Raw genomic sequence first — 24,839 nt, 5'->3', positions numbered from 1 at the left:
ATATTGGTGATCGACGACGAATTGTTTTGTTTCTTAATGTTTAGGTTAAAGTCATTAGTACTCGGCAACATGTAAAAATTTAATATCCTTTGTTTTCAGGTGGAAGGTGCGTCAAGGAGTAGAAGGTTGCAAACACCATCAGCTCCCGATGGCAATAGTGTGGCCGGTTCTGGTCAATCGGACACCGTGCAGCCTACATTCAGGCCTAGGAGCAGTACCAGTAGGAGACGAGAAGAATCTCCTCCAAGAGATGCTGTCCGAACGAGGACGAGAACCAGGCCGGAGAGTGTTCCAACTCCTGAACAACCTCAAACTCCTAGTGCAAACAACGAACGATTCGATTCGAGAAGAACTCGTACGCGCGGCCAACCAGCTCCCACTGAATCTACTAACAAGGATGCTTCACTAACAAGGGAACCTGTCTCTCGAACCAGGTCTAGAGGTGGCAGTAGACGACCCACTTCACCTACTCCTACTCAAGCACCTGTAGACTTGACTTCTCCAACTATCGATGAAAGCAAACTCGAAGTAATCAATTCAAATCTAGATGATATTACGAAGATTCCTAAAGAAGACACGGCTACTACTCAGTTCAGACGCAGGACCTCTGTAGTTCAAACAACTGAAAGTGTTGCTTCAAAGAGACCGCGTGGACGTGGTAATACACGCGCTAATGCCAGGTCTTTGGATCTTGCCGTATCAGGAACGACCAACACTTTGAATGTAGCCGAGAAAGCCCCCACGACTGCAAGAACTGCTCAATCAGCTGATCTGAGAGCTTCAAGGAAACTAAGATATAAAACTCGACCTTCCGAAACGGATACGAATTTAACAGGTGAAGGACTCGTTACAGCTAACGAAGTCGTTAAGTCTAGTCAGAACAAAGAGAGTGTTACTAGTCAAGCAGAAATTCAAACTGCCGCTCCAACGGTCGTCGAAACCATTGTTCGACATAGCACAGAACCAAACAAAGCGAAAACTACAACATTGAAAGTGACAAAGGTCGTAAGACGCCCGCTAGGTAGAGGGAAGGTTAATTTTAGACCAACCGTCACTTTGCCTAAAATGCAAGTTTCAGATGAAATAGGCGAAGACGATAATTATCCAGCGAGTTTCAAGGCCTTAATTCAAGCTAAAAATGCATCGGTGAGTATCTTTATGTTTGAGTAAAGTATAATCAGGCATTGAATCGTCCATGTAAATCATACTAGTATGACTGAAAAATCTTTGACTAACGCACTTTATTTTCTCAAGCCTATTTACGACCAATTAAAGTCATAATAAAGTTGCGTGTGGCGGAATTTAAATGAATTGGATAATAATTTTCAGACACAGGCGAGCTCTCCAAACGGCGAGAGTTTGACACAGAAAGCATCACAAAAGGTTTACAAAACTTACTCAGCATCATCACAGTCAACACAAACTGGGCCTGGCACAAACAAATACTCAAGGGTAAACAAATTAATTAAGAAACTGAAAATGGGGTCATACCATTGGATTTTCAATTTAATTAACATTTTTTTTATTTTATAGAAACATCACAAACACGACTTATTTTCAGAACACATTCATTTGATTGTGATGATTAAATATGCGTTACGAGTTAGTTGTGTGCACCGGTAAAGTAAAACAATAAATAATTAAATGTATTTCTTTCAGTTTCGTAATAAACAGGCAGCAGCTGAAGCTGAGTCAAAAAACGAAAATAAAGAAGAAAGTAAAACATCGGAAACAACTGTAGCACCAGAGGTGTCGAAACCTAGGAATGCAGAGTACAAGCCACGAGGGACTTATAGTGCTAGGTCTAGGAAATCTACGTTTACTCCATCATCAACGGCTAGTTCTGGTCCAGCTAGTACAGGACCCAGTTCTGAGAAACCAATTTTTAAGTACAACAGAAAATTTAAACCACCAGTTCCTGAATCATCTAAAACAGAAACTGAAAAAAGCAAACCGGCTGAGCCTAGTAACGGAATAAAAAAGTCTTTTGTGCGCCCTCTTGTATATTCTAGAAAATTTAAAGGAAAAACTACCAGTGGTGGCGAAACTTCATCTACCGAAAGTGCTAAAAGTGATTCTGTAAATATTCCTCAAAAAACAGTACTGCCACGTACTTCTTATTATTCAAGATTGAGAAACAAAAATAATGTAACGTCGACAACTGAAGCTCCTAAGGAGGTAACTGAAACTATTACAAAGAAGGTAGAAGAAACAGTTGATACACCTCTGGTCTTTGCTTTACTAAACAACTCTGAAGATGGAGAAGCCGTAAGGATCGATACACAACCAGAAAATAATGACAATCATATGTTTTTAATATCTGTAACTAGTAAGGAGTCGTTAGAAAATAACACAAGCAATGATGTAACAAACATGGCAGATGAATCCGAAAATATGCCTATCATCAATGTTTCTCCAACTTTGTCACCGAGACTGGATAGTGAAAAATACAAGTTCCATGCAAATTACAAAGACCAAAATGCAACTAACGACGCTGAAAAAGAAAAAGGATCCTCGACTGTAGTGCCTCCAGTTAGAAACTTGCAAACCAGAAAGTATGGACGCGGTCGTAAATCTAAAGATAGTGCATCTGATGTTGCTGGAACCACTCCCAAGCCTCGCGAAAGGAGCTTAAGAAAATTCAGCGAATCCTTTTCAAAGACAACTGAGCCCTCAACTAATGGGGTAAGTATTTAACGCAAACTTTTCTTCACTTCTGAAATCTTCAAAGATATTTCTGATTATTTTCATTATTGTTAACCAACTTTACAGATAACGCCTGAACCAGATAAATCTAAAAGTAGGTTCAGTTCTAAATACAGAGCTTCGTATCTTGATAAACCATTTTACAAACCCACTGTACCTACTATTACACCATCAACTGTAAGTAACATGATACAAAAATTAACATATCAATAACATACTGTTTTTCAAAATTACTCCCCCACTAACCACAAAACAAAGTTGAATGAATAGTTATCAAAGCCCCTTTATTGAAATTGGCGTTAAGATTCCATTAAAAAACATTAGTTTTAATAATATTCATCATTGCATTCTATAGTTTAACCATCATCATCTTTATCAAATTAGAGTTATTTCTGATTGATCTAGTTTGAAACTTAATTTTGCTAAATGTTATTAGTAAACTTTCAAGTCACAATGTGTTGAAGTCTCTTGTACAATCAGAAGTTCTCTATTGAAATTGGCATATCAACTAAACAATAATGTAAGCATCAATTGGTATGAAACGTGTCATTTTAACATTAACGAGAAATTTCTTGTTGCTAAAGGCTTGGCTGAAATTCTTCGTCACTGACCACCTGTTGACAAAGTCTGTAGAAGAGCCTAATTGGTTCGAAGGAGACATTTACACTACCGAGTCGATGTCAAGACAGAACAACACCACGCCATACTTTCATGAATCATCCATTGAACTGGTTAATGGAATCATATAGTTAACATACATCAATGTCACGATCATTCATCTCATTCACCCTATTGTATATGGATTTGATTTAGTTTTAAAGAGATATAGTTATAAGTGCATTTATATTTTTTTTGTATTTTAAGTCAATAATGTAGAGATAGTTTTTGCTCCCTTTTTTGAGAATATCTCTTTAAAGCAAAATTTTACTTACATCTACAAGTTGATGCGTTAAGGTTTCTTTTTTATTTTGCACGAGTTATGAAAGCATTTAACTTGACGCAAAAACTTAACAAACTAATGTATGTACATGTAGAATAGCATTCACTAACATACTATTAATATAAGACATTAAATATTGTATACATGTTACATCTTGTTTAATTACATAAAGTCATCTATGACTAACTTTCACTTCACACTAACAAGACATATTTAACTATTATCTTAATTCCAAAATACATAAAGAGGCTTTGGTCTTTGCACGAGTTCCTACTCGGGATTTCCATTCCATGCAACAATTTCTTTTCAATCTTAAAGTTTTAGACAAATATCATCTATTTTTCTGTTTATATGGGTGAGATTACTTCTTATTTCAGGTAGAGGGAGAAGAGATACAATTAGGGCCAGACCTGAACGCTATTTCCTTTACTCAAACACGAAGGACATTGTCCTCGGCAGACTTGCGACTGTCCGAGAGTCTGGTGAAGCCATCACACGTGATGAACGTTGAGGCATCACATCACTCGCCGTCAGTTACAGTATCTATATTTGATGCTTTAGCTGAAATACTCACGTCCACTCCCAGACCACGAATCTCGACAACTACCGAAGTAACGAAAATACAAAACATTAATACTGACGTTAAACAAGTACTCAACGGCGTGAGTAGCAACAATAATGTAAATAGTGTCCCAGACTTTGCGAGTCAGGATACGTTTATGTCAACCAACGCCGATGTAAGCACTACTACTAAATCTGTACAGCCCACTGTTCAAGCCACACCAAATGTGATTAACAGTATTTTGGTCGGGGGAACTGTTACACAGTCACTAAACACAGAAGACGGAAATATAACTCCTGTGAATACACCAAAACCTCCCATTCCCACTCCCACTACTCCTATTTCCGCAAGGAAACCATTTGCTATAAGAGTTTTATACTCTGATACAGAACCACCAAAAGACAAACCCACGACTGCATCTACACCAACTCAGGGATCGACTGACAGCCCGAAAATGGTATATAACACTGTGTCTGATCTTTTGTTGTCGAATAACAATTTAGTTTCTTCTGAACTAACTAGCATGTTGTCAAATAACATTATAAATATTATAGAAAATATGGATGAGAACAGTAGATCGAAACTAAAGAGTTTAGATATGGCAAAAGTATTAAAAAGTTTAATCCCTAGAGCTTTAGATGGACTTGCGACTGTACTTGACAATGCTGATTCCATCCCGATCACAACACCTTACAGCTTGGAGGACATTAAGGATACTGAGAATATTGATATAGATGGTATAGAATCCAGTAATGCCCTCCAAAGTGTAGGTACTGGCGGTAATGTAAATATCACTGTAGATAATAGAAATGTACCCATTAGTGTCACACAAGCCCCCGCTAATGTAAATAGTCCTGTTACACCGGGTATTGTAGAGAGCACAAGGTCTGTTTCAAGTAGCCAGGTGACAACAGCTGCTACGATTCCAAGTACAAGTGCTAGCTCTGAACGACCTAGTTCTGCAGCTACTGTTAGTGTTACACCGTCTCCAGCGACCGCTACGTCACCTGTCTCCTTAGAAACAGACTCCGTAAATGTAGATATTAGTGACAAAACAAGTGACTCTACTAACAAAATTGTTCCTTTACCTTTTCTCACCAACTTCCAAAGTGGAGATTTTACTTCTGATGAATCTGATAATCTCGTTAAAACCTCAACTACGCCTATTTTAAAATCCTTGTCCTTGGTATCCTCTTCAGTATCACCAATGCGTGATATTGATGACATACAGGATCCTAGCCAAATGTCTAAGTTGCAATTATGGGTACTATCAAAGAAAGCTAGAGTTTTGAAGATGATTGAAGACTTAATACGACTGCATAATGACGAGTTAGCAACAGCACCGCCATTGACTGACTTTGTGAGCCCATCAGGTAACATCAACTTGTCTGAACGTTTAACTAATATTATGAACACAATGATTACATCGACTGAATCTGTGACAACTCGTGATATTGAACCTACTTCTCCTATGACTACCCCATCCTTTGTCGTCAATCCTCTTTCCACCAATGTGCTTGAAACTACCACTAGTAATCCTATACCAAGTCTCACAACAACGGCAACGCTACCAGAAACCGTAGCAACAACTGAATTGCCATCTACTACTGAGACTGTGACAATATCTTCACGTTTGGGTTCCGACGACGTAGCCAGTGGCACAACGGGTTCGTCTTCTGTCACTACTACTTCATCTCCTGAAACAGTTACAACCGAAGTTAGTGAAACAGTCAATAATATTACAAGTACCACACCTACACCTACCACGGATGGTCAGCCCATTGAGATATTAAACCGACTTCAAGAAGCTATTGTAACCACAACAATGGCTAGTACAGATACAATGGAGACTACAACAGCAGCAGCTAACACCGAGACAACAACACAACTGAATGTAGAAACGACAACTACAGTTGACATAGACACAACAACTGCCGACGCTTCAGACAGCAACACTACACAAACAACAGTTAGTACTTTGAGCGCCGGAACACCTACTATTCCGAAAAAAGATTACGTAATATTCGGAATATTACCAAACAATACAGTGGTACGTAAAAACCCTAACGAGGACATATTGGAAACATTAACAGAGGCGAGCCCATATATCGTTTACGGTGTACTACCCAATAACACAGTAATCCGTAAATTCCCGAACGGGACTAGAGTGCCACGAGTCATGCAAAAAATTGACATACTACCAATCAGTCCATGGAGTCTAAGAAATCCATACAGCCCCATCCATAACAATCCGGCCATTGTCAGACCGCAGCCTAACCCCATCCGAGATTCCACTAATACTGTGACATCCACAGACACATCAAATAACGGAACGGAAAGTTTAACCAACGACACTGTAAATAACCAACAATCGATGGTATTGACTTTATGTTATTTAGCTTGAACGCTCCGCTTGGTGCTTGGTTTCACTAGCAGCGCAGCGTCTGGAGCAGTTGGTGCATGCGGAACGGACTTCGGGTCTCTTCGTAAGCTCTGCATGCCTGTAGCACGATAACCGCTTCCAATAACATCGCCAAGCGGTAACATTTTATTTCGTAATTGCAGATTACTTCATCGGCACTTAATATTAAAAGCAGTTACGGTATAACTACCACAATCATGCCAGAAAAAAGCACTGCCTCGCATGTATTGAGTTTACGCACAACTACAATGCTACCTTCTATTGATGAGATTCTGCTTAATAGTATATCTTCGGCCGCTAAACAGGAGATGGTCATCTCAGACATGACAAGCTCTACTCGCGAACCAAGAATATTAACACTGGATATTGATCCGGAGGTATAATTATATTATTTATATAGACGTTTCCTTATTTATATATGACTCTTTTAATAACAATGGTCACTAACGTTCACTATAATTTATCACAAATCTTCATATGCAAACATAACACTCGGAATTGGTATAATAAATTAGCGTGTTGATTTTTATTTCAAAAAGGTAAGTGGTGGTGGTTCACACGATTAGTTAGTTTGCAATGAAACAAAAACTGCTGTCGCAACTTTTTGAGAACATAGTGATGGCAAAATTTTAACATGAATCAAAACAATTACAGACGAAACAAATACGAACGGAAAAGCCAGGGGAAGGTGACGGAAACGCCGTATTTAAATTCATACCGATAGACGAGGTAACGGTTAAAACGCAAGATTCAAACGTACTAAAACTGGCTTCAACGAAAACACCACCGTCGACAAATGCCATACAAACTGAGGTACAAACAATGTCAACACCAAGTATGACTGAAATGAGTACGCAGACAACGCAGTTACAAACACAAGAAACTACAATGAATATTGCAACAACAACTACTCAAGGAACAACCAGTGTTGTGCCCGAAACAACCGTCGTATCATCTGCATTTACGAATGCGCCCGTAACTATGGTGGCAACTACAAGTCAGCCGACTACATTACCGCCTACGACTACTACGACGACAACAGAGGCTACGACAACCACTACTACCACGACGACTACGACAACAACAACACCAGCGCCAACAACAACGACAACAACAGAACCGACAACAACAACAACAACTGCGGCCCCAACAACTACGACAGCAGCTACAACAACCACGACACAACCTCCAACAACAGCGCAAGCTTCAACTATTGTTCAATCAACAACTCTCAGTATCGAAGAAGAATTAAAGAGATACAGGGAAGACGTTCAGCTACTCCAGACATTATTGCAAGCGACGGGCCGCAATCCAAAGAATTTAAATTTGAGTACTAATTCGCTGTTGTTGGGTGATATAACAACTACTTTGAGGCCTACAACAACAACATTACCAACAACAACTAGGGCACCGACAACAACTAGAGCACCAACAACCACTAGAGCACCAACTACAACTCAAGCAACTGACCCACTGAAGCTGCTGCAAGCGCTATTTACAAATCAAAACAATCCAACCACGTTATCTATACCAAATATTGGCGGAAACCTAAGAATCAATACTGGACAACAGGCAACTACAACAGTGCGATCTATAGAGGATGACATAAAACAATTCGAAGAGGACACCAAGTTATTACAGGCGCTTTTACAAGCAACGGGACAAAACCCTGCTTCCCTAAATATACCCTCGCTAGATAGTCTAACAACCATTAGAATTCCTACCACAACACAAACAACTACTATACCAACAACCACTACGACAACTACAACAACAACAACAGCTAGGCCAACAACAACCACTAGGCCAACAACAACAGCTAGACCAACAACAACCTTTTTCCCAACAACACAAAAAATCGAAGATGATCTCAGACAAATCCAAGAGGATACGAAACTTTTACAGGCTCTGTTACAGGCGACTGGTCAGAATCCTAGCAATTTAAATATTCCAATTATATCTGGTATTACTTCGAATGTGAGGATAGCTTCTAATCCTCAAACTACATCAATTGGGTCAAACCCCACGACGCCATTGAATGTTAGGCCCGTCTTTACAACAACTAACGGGCCATTGTTTAATACCTTTGCACCTAGAACTGTTACCACTACGTTACAGCCTGATGTTGGGATTTCAACGACTTTCACGCCTTTCAACCGAGGAAGACTAACAACAACGATAAGGAGTGCTCCAACAACATTTAGGAGTGCTGCAACAACTCTTACTGGCCGTCGCGCTCCATTCACTGGCTTCACTTCAACAACTGAAATGCCCAGTTCTTCGACATTCTCCGTTGAAGAGGACTTGGCTTTCTTGAAAAACTTGGTAAGTTACATTCATTAAATGTTTATTTTGTAAAAATGAACTTAGCTGACAAGCAAGCTGTAAAATTAAAATCTTACCTTTCTATTTATATGGAGCCTAAAAGTTATTCATGGCAATGAAATGAATACTGTTATCTAGTAGTTTTTATTCGTTGGTTAGGTACAAAAGAATAACAAAAGTAAATATATTTTTTCATGAATAAAATGTTATTATTTACTGTGTTTATTAATTTTTACTTAGTTTAAATGCTACTATGCAATTAAAAATGTTGATACTAAACAATTTATGTTCACAGAAAACTGTACTGAAAACAAACCCTAACAACGAAGATCCTGAGGCAGCTCTCGCCAACCGTATCATAGCCCTCGCTGTCGAAAAGAGCCTCAATGAGATACAAACTGGCACCACTGAAACAGTTCGTACAGGGAAAAATATAGCTGTCAGTGGAAATGAATTGATACCTTCAACAAATAGACCAGCAACAACTACCAGACTGACCACAACAACTGCCAGACCGACTACAACAACTACCACAACAACAACAACTACACCACGCCCAACAACAACACAAAGACCAACAACGACACAAAGACCAACAACTACACAAAGGCTAACAACAGTTGCCAACGGTCCATCTATTGAAGATGACATCAGACAGTTTCAAGAAGACACTAAGCTCCTCCAAGCACTACTTAAAGCCACAGGACAAGACCCTTCTAAACTCAATCTACCAACACTACCTAACCTAAATGTGAGTCCCAACCTACCAAAAGGTGTCCACGATGAATTGAATCTCCTATCAAATCTACTAGCTTCGCCATCGCCGTTGAATGAACCTTTCGATCCACTAACGCCGAAGCCTCCACTTAACATTAATGTTAAGGGAGTTCAAAATAATTTACCGACTACAGCTTTGCCTTATGGCGCAAAAATAGCTGTTAAGGACAAACTCAAAAATGAACAGGATGATGAGAAGTTGTTACAAACTTTGATCAAATTGCAGGGCGCACAGGAGACAACGACACAAAAGAGTAAACTCACTATCACAGGTACGAATTTTATATAATATGAAATAATATACTAAAAAAAAAACACATTGAATTAGTTTTATCTTTTACTGACGTTCCCATCTAAAATGTTCCAGGACAATCTTCAGACGAGGCCCTTAAGAAACTGATCCAGCAGACACAACCGACCGGCATGGTGTCCGAGGCGACGCGAGCCCCGATATCTCTGAGCACCGAGTACGGCAAGAGCAACGACGCGTTGCTAGCAGCTTTGCTGAAGGAGCAGGGCTTCGGTCCCACCACGGCAAGTTCTTTGGACGAGCAACTCCGACTCGCTGTTAGTCTACCTTTTCTTACTTCTCCTAATATACCAGAAGAAAACTAATTTCTTCTCGAACCCATTTTACTCGTACATTTTAATATCTTTAACTTTTCACTGATGCAATCAACCCGTAACTTCACTTCGCTTACTGCACCATTATTTCGATATCTCTCATCTGTCTCTTCATATTCTTTCATTTCATTTATATCGGTATGTATGTATAATTCATTAGGAACTCTAGAATTAACTGTAACCTCGTAGGCTTTACTCAACCAAGTGGTAGTGACGCCGAAGGCAAGGCGGACGACGACGCCGCCGCCGCCGCCGCCAGCGCCTCGGAGGCCAATTCTGGACGGATTGGCCTGGCTCTGGCAACAGTGGAGAGAAACTGCTCCTGGATCAGGAGCCGCCCCAAGGCCCAACAGGAGGCCTGAGCCTGCGCCCTCGGCCAGGCCCGCCCCATCAGTATCCTCAGCCTCAGCCACGACGAGCAATAGGGTCAACTGGTTTGGCTCTGGGCCCTTCGTGGGCAATGCTGATGACAGACCAGCAAATAGAGTGGGTTTTGCATCGTTATTACTTAAACTATGTGATTGGGGATGAGGTGATGGCTACAGACTTTAGATTAAATATGCAGATTTATTCAACGAAATTTATAATTGTAAATGTTTCGGTATTTTATTAATAACTTGTTCCTATTTAATCTAAGTCTGGTTTTGTATAGAATTTTGTATAGTAAGGGAGTTCGGTGGGATGTACATAGTGAGACATGAATTAAGATAATTGTAATATTTTTCTTAGATTTCTTTTTGTAATTTTTGTGTTTTAGTTAAATTATTTATTGAATATTGGCTTCATTGGCTTGTACATAAACATTGTGCCGTTACGCAGCGCGTTTTTTTGTGTAATAAAATGTTTTTTTAATTGATGTTTGTGTGTTGTATTTAGTGTTAATAATAATCGTAATTTACCCATCCACAGTTCACCCCATGTGTACCAGTTGTATATAACAAAACATAGCGAAATTGACTAGACTTTAAATAGCAAGTTAAATAATTTCAGATTTTTATACTTAATAGTTCTTTTTTTTTCAAATAACTTATACAAAATATTGATAATTTTTAAAGTCTAGCTCAGTTACATACATATCCTATGAACCTCATACAAATGACAATGGGGTTTGCTAACATTGACCTGTCTCCTACCATTCAGGTATTCAAACCTTTGTAGATAATACCTTCGTAGTGTTATTAATATACCTTGTTGATTAATATTATTTGTTGAATGTGTAGTTAATAATATTATACAGTTTATAAAGTGTTACTTATATCCAAAGTGATTGTGAAGTGTAACATTGTTCGGTGAGTAAGAAAATCGGCTTTGAAAATAACAAAATTTTAATTATTCTAAATTCCAATAATTCTGCTGGATGCTTGGCTATTAAAAATACTGATGATTTTAATAATATCTAACTGAAAACCTTTGTAATAAATACCCATTGGAATAAATTTTGTAAATAAATGTAATTTTTGGCCCTGTTAAATAATTTTGTACAATGTTACATAGATTTAGTATCAACTTATTTCAGCATGTTCTTGACTAATATTCACTTACCTACACTTTCCTTTATCCTCTGTTTATCTTTGTATATATCTGTAAATAATATTTGTATATGTTTGTATTTTTCTGTTGTATATGTATTGTATTATGCATGTTTCCTGTTTTCTTATTTATGACTGTTGTTCTTACATTTCACTTTTATACTTCACTCACTGGCACTTCCACACTCAAATGCACTTTTCAATTTATATTCACCAATCTGTTTGTATAAAGATTTCATGATTCCTAGAAATAGGACCGTTAGAATGAAATTATATTATATATTGTATAAATTAAATTCTGTTTGACCATTTTTGTTCCATAAATATTACAGTTTAATTACATTTACACAAAATCATCTATTTAAAAACAGAAAATTCTTGAATCAACTATAAATCTTTATACAAACAACAATATAACACAAGCACAGCTCACTGCCTCGGCATTACCATACGCAGCCCATATTACCACCATACCTAATATCTAACAGCCATTGACTTAACACCTAGATTCCCCTGGAACCACCGAGAGCCGTGACGTCAGAGCAGGCTCCTGGTCGAGGGCAGCTCGTGTCAGCAGCCATTAATGTCACGAGAGCCTTCTCACAGTTCCTAGGAGCTGCAATACAGGTAAATACTGATAATTTGTAAATTAGGGTTTCTAATCACATAAGCGGGCCGGTATTATTGGTTCGGCAATATAATTATGTCTAACAACAAAGCCGACCCGAAGCAATTACGTGCAATGTATGTAGCTACCTTTAAAATATTTTTTAAAATTTATTGTCGTATTGTAATCTATTGTTATATTGAAATAGTCAGAAATGAGTTTTGTAAAACTGTTAAAAATTGCTTGTCAATTTTTAAAGCTCAAAATTAAATGTGTTTTCAGTGAAAATTTTACCACTACTGGGTATTGAAGAATGTGTTGTAAGTTAAAACTAACTGAGTCACAATATCTTTAATATAGTAAATAACTATCAATCATATTTCACATGTAATATCATTTTTAATGTTGCATTTCTATCGAATAATAATTATCACCAATGAATTATCGATTAATACTTAATATGATGACTAATTTAACCACCTTTACTTTACCTTTGACTTTGAAAAGATAATTGTTAGCAACTTAGTATGTTCAAATATAAATTCAGTGCCTATTGAAATTCTAACCATGATTTTGGTGAAATCTAAACTTCGTAAAGTAATAATGTAGTGTAGTTCACTTCCACAAAAAAAAAACTCAAGAGAGCGTGTTCTCTCTTACATACCTTCTCTCTTTAAACAGCACGACACTATTTTTTATGGCAGTTACAGAATACTTATTTATGTTTATCAAATTCCAGGGTGCTGCCCAAACCGTCCAGAGTGTCATCCGTGCCGGTCAACGAGCCGCAACCGACGTCTACGTGAACGGTTCAGGCGGCGGTTCAGGATAACCGTTACCAACTGTACAGGACTCCAACACGTTGGACTCAAAACTTTTACGAAAGTGTCATAGTACGCACTATGTGTTGCAAGTGCTCAAATGTAAATAGTCGGTTGTAAAGTATAGGTAATTCTTAGCGTTGATTCGAAAATGTAGTTAATTGTTCGATAAAGTCCTCTTCATGATAGGGATGCAAACATATCTGGTAACTTTCTGTCGTACTTGTTATATACTGTCGTATTTGAAATGGAAATGAGACAAATCGGTTTTCATTCGTTAATGTAGGATTTGTGAAAATTTAACAGAAAAGTTAATAAAGTAGTAAACAAATTATTTAAAACCTTCAGTTACTCACGATATGTTTCTTTAGAACTTGATCCCTTAAAAGTTCCTAAGCAGAGGTATTGAACGTTTTCAGTCAATGTCTACGAATCAAAAACTTAAGTACTTTTGTAATATACCTACCTAAATGTAGTTTTTTGACAAATTGAGCAAGACATCTATTAGGTTTGCAACCTAAACGTCTGATCTAGACTTAGGCAAACAATGTGATGTTAGCACTACTTTAGTTTATTATTTAAATGTTTAATAATTATCTCTGCAACTCTCTACGTACTTCATAATATTTTATTTTATGAACACAAACGACTTTTAAATGTAGGCAACCTAAATGATTTGTAAAACAAATGTATGATTAGGTTTGATCTACATTAGCTCGTGTCAGCTGTGTCGAGATATTACTAAACAGCAAAATAATTTCTTCAGTTTATTACGCTTAGCAATTATAGGGTTGAACTTTGGTAGCTTTTCCTTCTTTTACTGTATTACTTAAAGATGAAAAAGACACTGTTTTATACTGAAACTTCTTCATTTAGTAAGAAAATTCTAAATATTTTAATCATCTGAAATAAAATTAATAATTTATCACGATAATTCGAATTGCAAAAAAAAAGGTTTCGAAAGATGAAAATGTCAAAAGAAATCACTTGTCGTACTGAATACGACAACCTATTATTTAATAATAATCCCGACGAATTTAGTCATAAGACTCTCCGTAATCTTAAGCCTAACATGTGCCATTTGCACGTGCTTGTACTCGCTGCTACATTCTTCAGCTTTTATTTATTTATTTAAGACAATCTGTGTTCTACATTCGCCTAAAGAATGTAACAAAGATTTGGGTTCCAAGTCAGGTAATATTAGTAAGTTGAATTATGTGTGAGCAAAAAAAGAAATTTTACAAGCAAATAATTTTTATAAAAATATTTGGAAGCTGTGCTTAACATAAATTAAAGACAAATATTACAGAAATACGATTTGTTTCATTATTTTTTGTAAAAATGTTAATTAAAGCTTTTAGTATTGGAAGGAAAATGGTATTGCTGTGTTTAAAATTAATTAATATATAAAAACCTTACTAACAAACTTGACTTGTAAAACTGGGGATGTTTTGATTCGCGATAACCAAGCCGTTTAGCTTTTCACTGCCTTTAGATGTAATTAGATATTAATAAGGATCGGGTAATCTAGAATTAATGCTGCAAGCCAATTTTACAATTGATTACCAAAAATATACAGTTTCAAAAATATATAATTTGGTAAACGATGCTCGTAATTATATTACCATTTTGTTTTATTTAATGTAAAATGATATTGGTAAGATTTATTGAGCGTTTTCAAAAAACAACTAAGTTTGGTAATCAATTGTATAAGGCATCTAGTGCCGAATACGTAAAATTAACGGTCACTGCCAAATTGACTCATTAATTTTAGCTTTGACTTTTTGTACTTTTGTAAAACTTTTTTATAATCAAAATAAAGTCTTTGTAACAAAGTTATATTAGTGAATTGCTATTGTAACTAACGGACTTATTTCTAAAATATTTTATTTCATAATTCGGTTTGACGCTGATTTATTATTTAACTAAATGTAAAACATGCCTTTTAAAATAATTGGGCTTCATAATCAAATGTACTATATGTATTTGTATATTTATGGATATCTTCGGGAGAATAGAAAAATAAATTATTTTATAAATTAATTTCTCACTTTTATTTCTCTAAATCCTCCCAACACTCACTAAAATTCTCAAACATATTTAATTCTCAATTTGTGCCAAACGACTACTTTATCTATCACCTCTAGGTTAGATCATAGATGAATTCAATGCTCCTATTAAAATAAAACAATTATTTAACAACGAGATTAATCTTATACATATAGGTAGTTCAAATAAAAATCTTGTTCACACATGTATCATACAAAGATACAATTTTAACACGCTTTTATGAATATAGTCATTTGTTTTTAATAGTAAGTAATTCGAATAATAAGAACTACTATTCTACTACTAGAGTTACCAAGTAATTAGAATTGAGTAAGTAGTAAGAAGTGCCTACCATTTATTACATAGAGCATCCTAACCTTACAAGTTGAATCTCTTAGTAATTAAGCAGGCGCTTACAAGCACAGCAACAAAGAAAAGAAAAACAATAATTAAAAGCCTTTAGTCAATTGTAAAAGCTAAAAATATAAAGAAGTAGTAGTTTTTTTTTAAAATGGACATTCCTTCAAATATAGCCATAGAAAATTGTTTTTTTTTTTTAATTTAATTGAATTTTGAAGACAGCTTCAATAATCAAAACCTTTTATTTCGTAGGTACCTACCTATGCAAAATACATTTTCATCAATTCTTTTACATCAAGCTATAAATACATCTAAAACAACTATTCTAGTGTTGACTGAAAACACGAAACACAGCCAACTTTATTAAAAAAAAAAAACCTATATACTTGTAAACAGCCACGTGGCACGAACAATTTGAACATTAAACAAAAGTATATAAAAAAAAAAACTTATAATTCACGTCCCAAATATCAATAACAAATTCAGTAGTATATATTAGCTTATAAAACAAGTTTGTTTATCACGATTAAAAGTTAATGTTTTTCGACCTTGATTTGGCGACATAGCTTAGTTTTTGTACACCTGGCTTTGTTGCAAGGCTATTATTAGTTAAGATCGCTGTGGAAAACATACGGTAAAGGATTGGGCGTAGGTAACGTAGTAATGAATTAGTAATAGACTTTAGAAGGAGGTTTTTTTAGATAAGTTATTAGTAGGAGATGTGGAATCAATTAAGAGTCCTTACAAATGAATCCCTTTATCAGTTTGTTATTAAGTTATTTCTATAGGCACCTATTTAAGTTCCACGTTGAAGCTGGTGTGCCTGTTTTAAGCGTCTAGGGTAAAAATTAATTATACCTATTCCAACAATACACAAGTCGAGGCATATACAAGCCTTTAACAAATGTGGATTTTGGTGGAATCTCGTCTTCAGAAACAAAAATTGCGTAATCATCTCGATTTAATAGTCAATTTATCTTTATACAGACTTACGAACTTGGTCACATCTAAAATATGGTCCCTTGTATTTCCATTCCCATTGTATCCAATTACATAAGTTCAGTGATTATTACTAAATTGAACCTACTCGGTACAAAGGATCAAATTATACAATAATAGAGTCGACATTTTTTGCTAGTCTAATTCTGTGTGGTCAAAATCGCAATCCGAATGGGCCAGGCGTCTATACTTAAGATATTATGGTAATTTTGATATTTGGTAGCTGTGTTTGCTATTAATATTTAAAGTCAAGTTTCTATAACCTTTTAAAAATACCGCTACTTTTTCACTAGCGAAATTTTTTTTCTTCTAGCGGTCGACTTTTAGTTCATTACGTTACGTTATTAATGAAGCGTAATTATTTGTTATCTTATAATCTTATAGTATTCATCAATCTGATAGTGAGATCATTTTTACGGCATAGCAGAAGTATTTACATAGTAGTCTTAAAATATAACTACGTATTGATGACCTTGAAATATAATTTCAAATATATACCTATCTAAGTAGTGATGACCTTTGAACTGGTAAGCTATGTAGGTATATTATGTTGTAAACAAAAAAAAACATTTTAATTGGATATTAGATACAGGGGCAAAGACCCAACCATGTTTTTTAGGATATTAATAAATTCAGAATTAATAGACACTTGATTGATTATGACAAGAGTAAAGGTACATTAGTTAATTTAGTTTTCCGTAAAAGACTTCTTGGTAAATCTCTTCGGAATAGTGTCAAGGACAGATCTTAGGTGATCTTCACACTGCCCCGCATCACGCTGCATCTTGCGTGTCGACGCACCTACGCGCGTTCCTGCGGGAGTGCAGATCTGCATCATCGTGCGGGTTTTTCACGCACTCACGCGCGTAGGTGCGTTTTGTAAATTCACGCACAGCGAGTTCCATTTTCAAATATACACGTCACGCCCATTCAAAATCACGCGCGGCATTGCGGGATTCAGTGTGCCATACCTTGCGTCTCGCCCCGCACCTACGCGCGGGGGTGCGTGTTTCTCCGCATGTATGTGCGTGATCCGCATGAACGCGCGTGGATGCATTTTCAGTGTGTTGGACTATGCGTGTTTTCCATACAAACGGAGATATTTCCATACAACGGAAAAAAACGCATCCACGCACTACGCTGCATCATGCGGGGCAGTGTGATAATCGCCTTAAGGTGAGGAAAATATTATATTACAAAAGTGATTGCAAAACCACATTCGCTTAAGTATCAGAAATCAGTATAATGCCTAAACTTTTTCCTGAAGCAATTCTTGTTACTTCGTTGGTTTTGGTTAATAAACTATGGGTTTTGCCAATAGGTTTATGTTTATTAATATTTCAATGCTAAATAGGGGATTTCTCTTCAGATGAAGGAAACATTGTGAGAAAATCTATTTTTACATCTTGTTACTTATACATACAGTTCTGAAAATACATTTTAAGTCAAAGATAAATAATTTAAAGAGTTGAGAAAATAGTGGCTTAAATAAGTAAATAAGTGGCTTAATAAATAGAGGCTTTTAAAGAAGTGAAAATAAATAAATGATTGTTTAATTTTAACTTTTTTATATTAGGCAATTCCTTCGCAATTCGAATATAAAAAAAAAAAACTTATAAATAACAACATGGTTTGTTTGGGGATTTTAACTTCAATTACGAGAATTATTTCACGTTAATCTCCTCACAAAATGGGATCACACACCGGACTTCAAAAAGGAAACCATACCTACATATTTATAAATAACGAGCTTTAAAATAATTTTATGCTCACAAGTTACATTTTCAAAATCGGAAGTTATAACTCCCAGTCGCCCGGGGGTACCAACGTTAGGAATATTACCCCCAATGATGCAGTCTAGTCTAGACATGTTATAAATGTACTGCATTAGGATGGATGCTGGTGACATTAGTTGAAATGGACCTTAAGTTTGTACCAATTGATAATTTTTTTGAGTGAAAATTTATGTTTTGAAGAGATGGAAGATTTAATCCTTACTAACATACTAAATGCGAAAGTAATTCTGTATGTCTGATCGTCCCAACGCTAGTGAATCGATTTAAATTGGTACTCATTTGGTCTAGAGCCTGAGAAAGGACATAAGCTACTTCTATTCGGGTGCGCCAAGTATTATTTTATATGTGGAAGGTGAGGGAAAACTACGCAAAAATCAGAGGATATACTTAAGCGAAGAAAACGTAGAAATAATTAAGATGAAAAAAAAAATTAAAAGTTAATTCAAAATACAATCTCCCAATGATTAATTAACAACTTGTTGTAAAAATCCATATTAAAGAAACTATCTGTAAAAGTTGTCAAACTTGTACCAGTCTGGGTTTTAAGATTATTATTCTTTTTATTTATTTTCCTCCACCAACCTACCGGTTTTGGATCAGAAAATCATTAAAAAGTCTACAAATACTAAAACGCTATATTTTAATCGCCTTGCCTTTGAAATATTAGGTAGGAATTATGTTTTATTTTATCTAGACGTCTTGAATGATATTCAAATTGTGAGTTTGGTTATTTTATTCATATTTTGTGTGTTGTTACTTTAAATTGTGCAATCTGTACCTTAGAATGACCTGATTCGTATGACTTGGGAATGTCAGACTCTTACTGACTGACTGTTTATCTTCGAATCGCAGGGTAGATGCACAGCAGTAGGCTATATGAAGATGATGATACTGGACGGCTGTGGTGGAGTTTGATGGGGCTGTGGGATTGTTCGGAAGTGTTGACAGCTCTAGTACATAAAGGGCCTCAGAAGCAACAAAAATGGGCTTTAGTTAGTCAAAGTCTGGCACTTCCTCCTGTTGTACCCTCAGCGGATAATCTGACGATTTTCCGTCTCCAAGAAAAGGGTCACAGTAACTCTTTCAAATAGATACTACTAATTGGAAGTTATGTCATTTAATCAAATGAGGCACATGTCACATGACATAACTGATAAAGTGCAGGTCACTTGAGAGTCCGGATCCAAAAATTGTATAATCTAAGTACTCCTGCTGTATCTCCGGGTCAGTGTTGTGTAAGCAAAGTTTGTGGTTCCGAACGCACCATTCAGGAAAATGTTTATATATCAAGGTGGTTATAACATTATGAATATTATGTGAATATTATACAGTATATAGTTCTAATTGCGGATGTCTTTATTGTTGGTTTATGTAATACTTATCTAGATCACCTAATTGATGCCGGAATCTGCCGGGGCTGCGGGATTGTTCGAAAGAGTTACCACGGCCCTGGTACATAAAGGGCTTAAGAAGGAACGTGATAGGTTTTAGTCAGTAATAGCGTGAAACTCCCTCATTCCAACTTTTTGTTGGGAAATCATCACCCCTCTGCTGTGAATGCAGTCACAGCAGAGGGGTGATGATTTCCCAACAAAAAGTTGGAATTGACTCAGCGCAAGTTATTTTAATTAGTCTGTAACTTTTGAGGTACATATATAGAAAATCATTAAATGAGTCCCTTGAGCAGATATCTAGGTAGATAGGGATGTATTTTCTTAATGCATACTTTACATTGCATGGTCGCGATCACTCTTTCTTACAGTATAAGAGTCCGATCAAACTGTTATGCAACAAATTTGTTATCTTTTTAGGGTTCCGTAATCAATTAGGAATTAGGCGTTAACTGTCAACTCCAACAAGCGATATAAACTAAATATTGCAAAGAGGAAAAAATATTCTATTCGTTATTATGTTTATTCTAATTATACTAAACAGATATAAAAAAATATTTCACTGTTGGGAAGCTACACTATCTCTAGGTGACATAGTCTATATTCACAGGGGGTCGAGAAGACGTTTCCCAGGACGCGGGTAACAGATAGTATTATGCAAAATTCCCTACTACTCTTTATGTGGTGTTTTAGTCACTTTTAATAATAGTAACATTACACGTATAGCACGGACTAGCAAGCGTAGGACATCCACCAACAAGATGGACAGACGAGCTTATAAAGGTCGCCGGAAGACGCTGGATGCAGGTCGCTTTCAACCGGTATTTGAGGAGATCTAAGGGGGAGACCTAAGTTCAGCAGTCGACGTCCTATGGCTGAGATGATGATGATGAATAGTAACATTCCATAAAGGGAAATAACTAACATATTTCACCTGCTCTATCTGAGGAAAGTAGGCATACGTTACCCTGTATTTTGTAAGCAGGAAAAAATACATAAAAATTGATGAAGTAATCTTATCGCCTAGCGTTACTTATCAACAATCTTTAGATTTTATTGTACAATATTTAACGAAATTGTGCAATAATTGTTTTAGTATTTAACTGTACCAATTATGAATTAATCGTTAATTTTACAGTTTCAGTTGAATAACCGATAGGTGCTTTGTTTTGCAATTAAGATTGAAATCTGACATAATTTATACTGACTTTAAGTGAAAAATATCTAATACATATGTATGTATAAAATACAATTATAATAATTAATCTATCTACATGCATGTTGATAATGGCATTAATAGCTCAAACATTACGAGTTAAAATAAAAAAATATTCTAAAAAAAAAATCTGTATACAATGGAAAAAAAAAGATATTTTTGTTTTTTTTTAATATTTATTTATTTTAAATTACACTTTTTACATTTTCAAATATTCAAAATATGTGGTCATATTGAGGCTATTTTTAGACAACTTTATGTTATGCTAACAATTTTTGAAAAAAGGAAAACAAAATGTATGTTTGATTTTAATTTATTAATTTCATCCTCTACGATGTTTCCGAGACATTTTCACTACTGTCTGATTCTGGGCTTTAGAATAAATAGCTTTAAGCCGAGATTTTGGCAAGAAGGTAGGTTTCACTGAAATAAAAATACACCAAAATATAATATCGCAAAAAATATGCTAAAGGAAAATGGTTGCGAACCCTCCGTTATGACCGAGACTGAAACTGCCTCGTTGGTCTAGCTGTCGCAAGTGCGGCTGCTAAGCACGAGGTCTCGGGTTCGATTCCCGAGTCGGGCCGAAATCGCCTTGTGGGTTTTAGAAGACTTTCACAAAGCAGCCCGGAGCCTGGAAGCTGGTGATTGATACACCCGTGCATCGGAGAGCACGTAAATGTCGGTCCTGCGCCTGATCTCTTTCCGGTCGTGTCGGATTCCCGTCCCATCGGGCTATGAGAGTTAAGGAATAGTGAGTGCACCTGTGTCTGCGCAAATGCTCGTGCACTATAATATGTCCTGCGTAGTTGGCTAATCTCCTTACATGAGAACAGCCGCCGTAGCCGATAATCGGCTAGGAGGACATCATCATCATCATCATCATGACCGAGAAAACTTTTTTTACAAAATAAATGAAAAATTGTGTATTTTAGTTTCCAGGGTATACCAAGTTGGTATTTATTTTTGTGCCAAATTTCGTCATGATTCGTTCAGCTATGGCACTGTGTTTAGGAGTTAATTAATTAAATAAAAAAAAAACTATTAATGTGGAAATAAATAAAAAAAAGTATGTTCCTTACCTTCCACGTAGAAAATACATAGTATCAAAAACAAAATTGTCAAGTTGGAAAACTTCATTTTGTACAAACACGTCTAAACTGAATTAAAGATTTGACAAACTAGCATTGAGACGATGGTAATTAATTCACTAATTTTCAAAATAATTTCCTCATCTAGTCTGGGGCGCTATTCTACTAATTTGAATTAAGCGACATACGATTCACATCCGACTGAGATCCAATCACGACTCTATTACTATTGAAGCGTGTGTGGCATTTCACTATTTTTTCTTTTAAATAAACCTTTTTATCCTTTTCTGTTATTCAATAATTAATTATATTGTCTGCAAACGCATTATCATTACAATATGATGGTAGACAAACTCCCGTATAGACCAAATGGGCGACCAATCGCAAACCCATCGAATGTCATTGGAATACGATTGGTCTTATATTAGTAGCAGAATGCCCGATATGGTTAAAACTGCTATTGCTATTCAATTTCTATTAAATTTTGAAATTGTTAACTTAGCAGAATCGGGCCCCTGTATATGTCATAGTAATCTGGTTATAGCTGCTACTTGATTGAAGGACTTACACATTATTTGAATGACTACATTTAATGCGGGGATAAAATACAGCCTAGAATTAATAATATAAAACATGTTACCTGGGAAGAGGTAGCTTTCCAACAGTGAAAGACTTTTTCAAATCAGTTCAACAGTTTCGGAGCCAAAAAAATGTTCCCACTTTAATAAATTAGTATGGATTAGTGTAAGATTATCCCTTAAGCTATAGTTTGTAGGTCCCTAATACAATAAATAGTAATCAATTATTATATCAGATAAGAGATCACGCGATTTTAACATCGTCACTTATTGTATTATTTTGTGGATTAACTTAATTCGATAACTTTCCCTCTTTTTAAAGTTTAAAGCTTAGGTAAAAAAGCCTATGGCCGTTTTCAGGGCTACATCTATGTCTACCCAAAATGAAGTTCAAATGAATTTAGCAACCTTTAGTGTGGAGGTGTGAATACAACCAAACTCTTAGGCATTTAAAATGTTAGTTGGGATTTAGTTACATACGTTCCTACAGCTAAAAGTTGGATGCAAACACTAAAGGTACAGTTACACATGCTAGTTAGTAGCATGCTTTTTAGTATGCTCATTAGCATACTTGTTTCGAGCATGCTCTGCACTTGTCTACATTTGCTAGCTATAAGCATGCTAGTTTTGAGTATGCTTCTGAAAGAGTATGCTCAAAGCAAACACTCCGGTACACATGACATTTTATAGCGTGCTTACTGTCAGTTCAAACAAAACCATTCAAAGTTTTTTGTATTCTGGTATGCGCGGATTCCATAGGCATTCATTGTTCCGATATAAAATCACAAATTTCAACGTTTTTTCATAGCCCCAGCGACATTTTTAGCGCGAAATTGTGCACGCGCACCTGCTGCTGACGACTGATCGATACTAGCATGCTCAATAAGCAAATCTGTTCACACACGCTATAAGCACGCCCCCTTCCACCCACGCTGCAGGTAGCATGCCCAATAATCGCACGACAGTCGATTTTCGAGCAAACTCGAAACTAGCAAGCTCATTATTAGCAATGTTTCGACACACATACCACTAAGCAGCAATTGCTCAAAAGTAGCATGCTTTCGTGCTACTAACTAGCATGTGTAACTGTACCTTAAGGCTGTACTCACGCTCTGATAAATCGATGATCGACTTTTTGTAGGAGAAAAATAGAAGATATTGATACCAATAGTGCACAATGACATGTCCTACGAAAGGTTTGCCCCATTATATGTCCTACAAAAAGTCTAATGTAGGTGGTGTCGGTGGTGTCGGAGGTGGTGTCTAATGTATAATTTAAATGGCCAGTTTTTTCATAGTATACCTCAAGACAGGCATATTGTGTATGCATATGCGTAGTCTCTATATAATTAACTAAAAAAACAACTTTTAAAAAGACCCAAGCAACCTTATAAATGCAATGTTTTTTGTTATCAAGGCTTCGTGTCATTTGGGGATTCCCAGTAACCTGTGAGCGTCAACTGTTAAAAATATGTAGGCTGACTAAGTGGCCAATCTATTTTTATCTTTTTTCGTTTCAGTAATTGGTAATTCCTATGACTGGTTTGAAAACTTAACATGCCAATTATTATATTACCTATATTGAAAGTATTGTTAAAGGGAAAGGCAAATTACTGCCCTAGCGACCTTCAATGTGACCCTTGGAAATTAAGTGCATTTTACTGCCTCATTTGTGAAATAATTGCATATTGAACTGCTAAGCGAAATATTAATTTATTTTTGATACTAAAATGTGAGAAACCATGCACCAAGCTTTTAACGAAGTCTATATGAAATAAAAAACTTTGACGTAAGTTTATTTTTATCATAGTTTTCGGTAGCATCTCGAAGCCTGTAATTTACTTTCATAATAATCCCCAGAAAATAACACATACCCAATTTTAATCCAGTACCTACTTTTCTTTATTCTTAGACAGATACAGAAAATGTTCTATCAACGACAAAACCCACCAGCTCATGAATAGATGTCGTGACTAAGCTCAACACTTCGCTTGTCAATTCAACACAGATTACCAAGTTATGCTGCTAATTTTAGACCCCATACAA

General features: G+C 36.0%; 1 protein-coding gene and 1 long non-coding RNA gene across 6 annotated transcripts in view; one reads left to right on the top strand and one right to left on the bottom strand.

Moving 5' to 3' along the window:
• Positions 1-15,152, top strand: part of LOC124632406 (mucin-5AC-like) — a 125,715-nt gene extending 110,563 nt beyond the window's left edge. Inside the window, exons 4-15 of one of the 5 annotated variants that reach the window (XM_047167234.1) lie at positions 100-1,146; positions 1,330-1,452; positions 1,660-2,685; positions 2,773-2,883; positions 4,024-6,585; positions 7,285-8,955; positions 9,251-9,706; positions 9,959-10,004; positions 10,100-10,299; positions 10,546-10,842; positions 12,393-12,512; positions 13,232-15,152. In XM_047167234.1, coding sequence (XP_047023190.1) covers positions 100-1,146; positions 1,330-1,452; positions 1,660-2,685; positions 2,773-2,883; positions 4,024-6,585; positions 7,285-8,955; positions 9,251-9,706; positions 9,959-10,004; positions 10,100-10,299; positions 10,546-10,842; positions 12,393-12,512; positions 13,232-13,324 — 7,752 coding nt within the window. In that variant the 3' untranslated portion in view covers positions 13,325-15,152. Of the gene's footprint in view, positions 1-99; positions 1,147-1,329; positions 1,453-1,659; positions 2,686-2,772; positions 2,884-4,023; positions 6,586-7,284; positions 8,956-9,250; positions 10,005-10,099; positions 10,300-10,545; positions 10,843-12,392; positions 12,513-13,231 lie in introns of all 5 variants that reach the window. The other 4 variants (XM_047167237.1, XM_047167233.1, XM_047167236.1 and 1 more) reach the window with 4 other exon arrangements.
• A 6,269-nt stretch (positions 15,153-21,421) lies between these two features.
• Positions 21,422-23,301, bottom strand: LOC124632536. Its single transcript, XR_006984637.1, has 2 exons — positions 22,207-23,301; positions 21,422-21,547 (listed from the first exon to the last, which is right to left on the bottom strand). It is a non-coding gene; the product is annotated as an uncharacterized LOC124632536 (long non-coding RNA).
• Positions 23,302-24,839: the final 1,538 nt, after the last annotated feature.

The sequence above is a fragment of the Helicoverpa zea genome, chromosome 8, assembly GCF_022581195.2.
Source record: "Helicoverpa zea isolate HzStark_Cry1AcR chromosome 8, ilHelZeax1.1, whole genome shotgun sequence".
NCBI lineage: Eukaryota > Metazoa > Arthropoda > Insecta > Lepidoptera > Noctuidae > Helicoverpa > Helicoverpa zea.
This window is presented reverse-complemented; position numbering and strand designations above follow the sequence as displayed.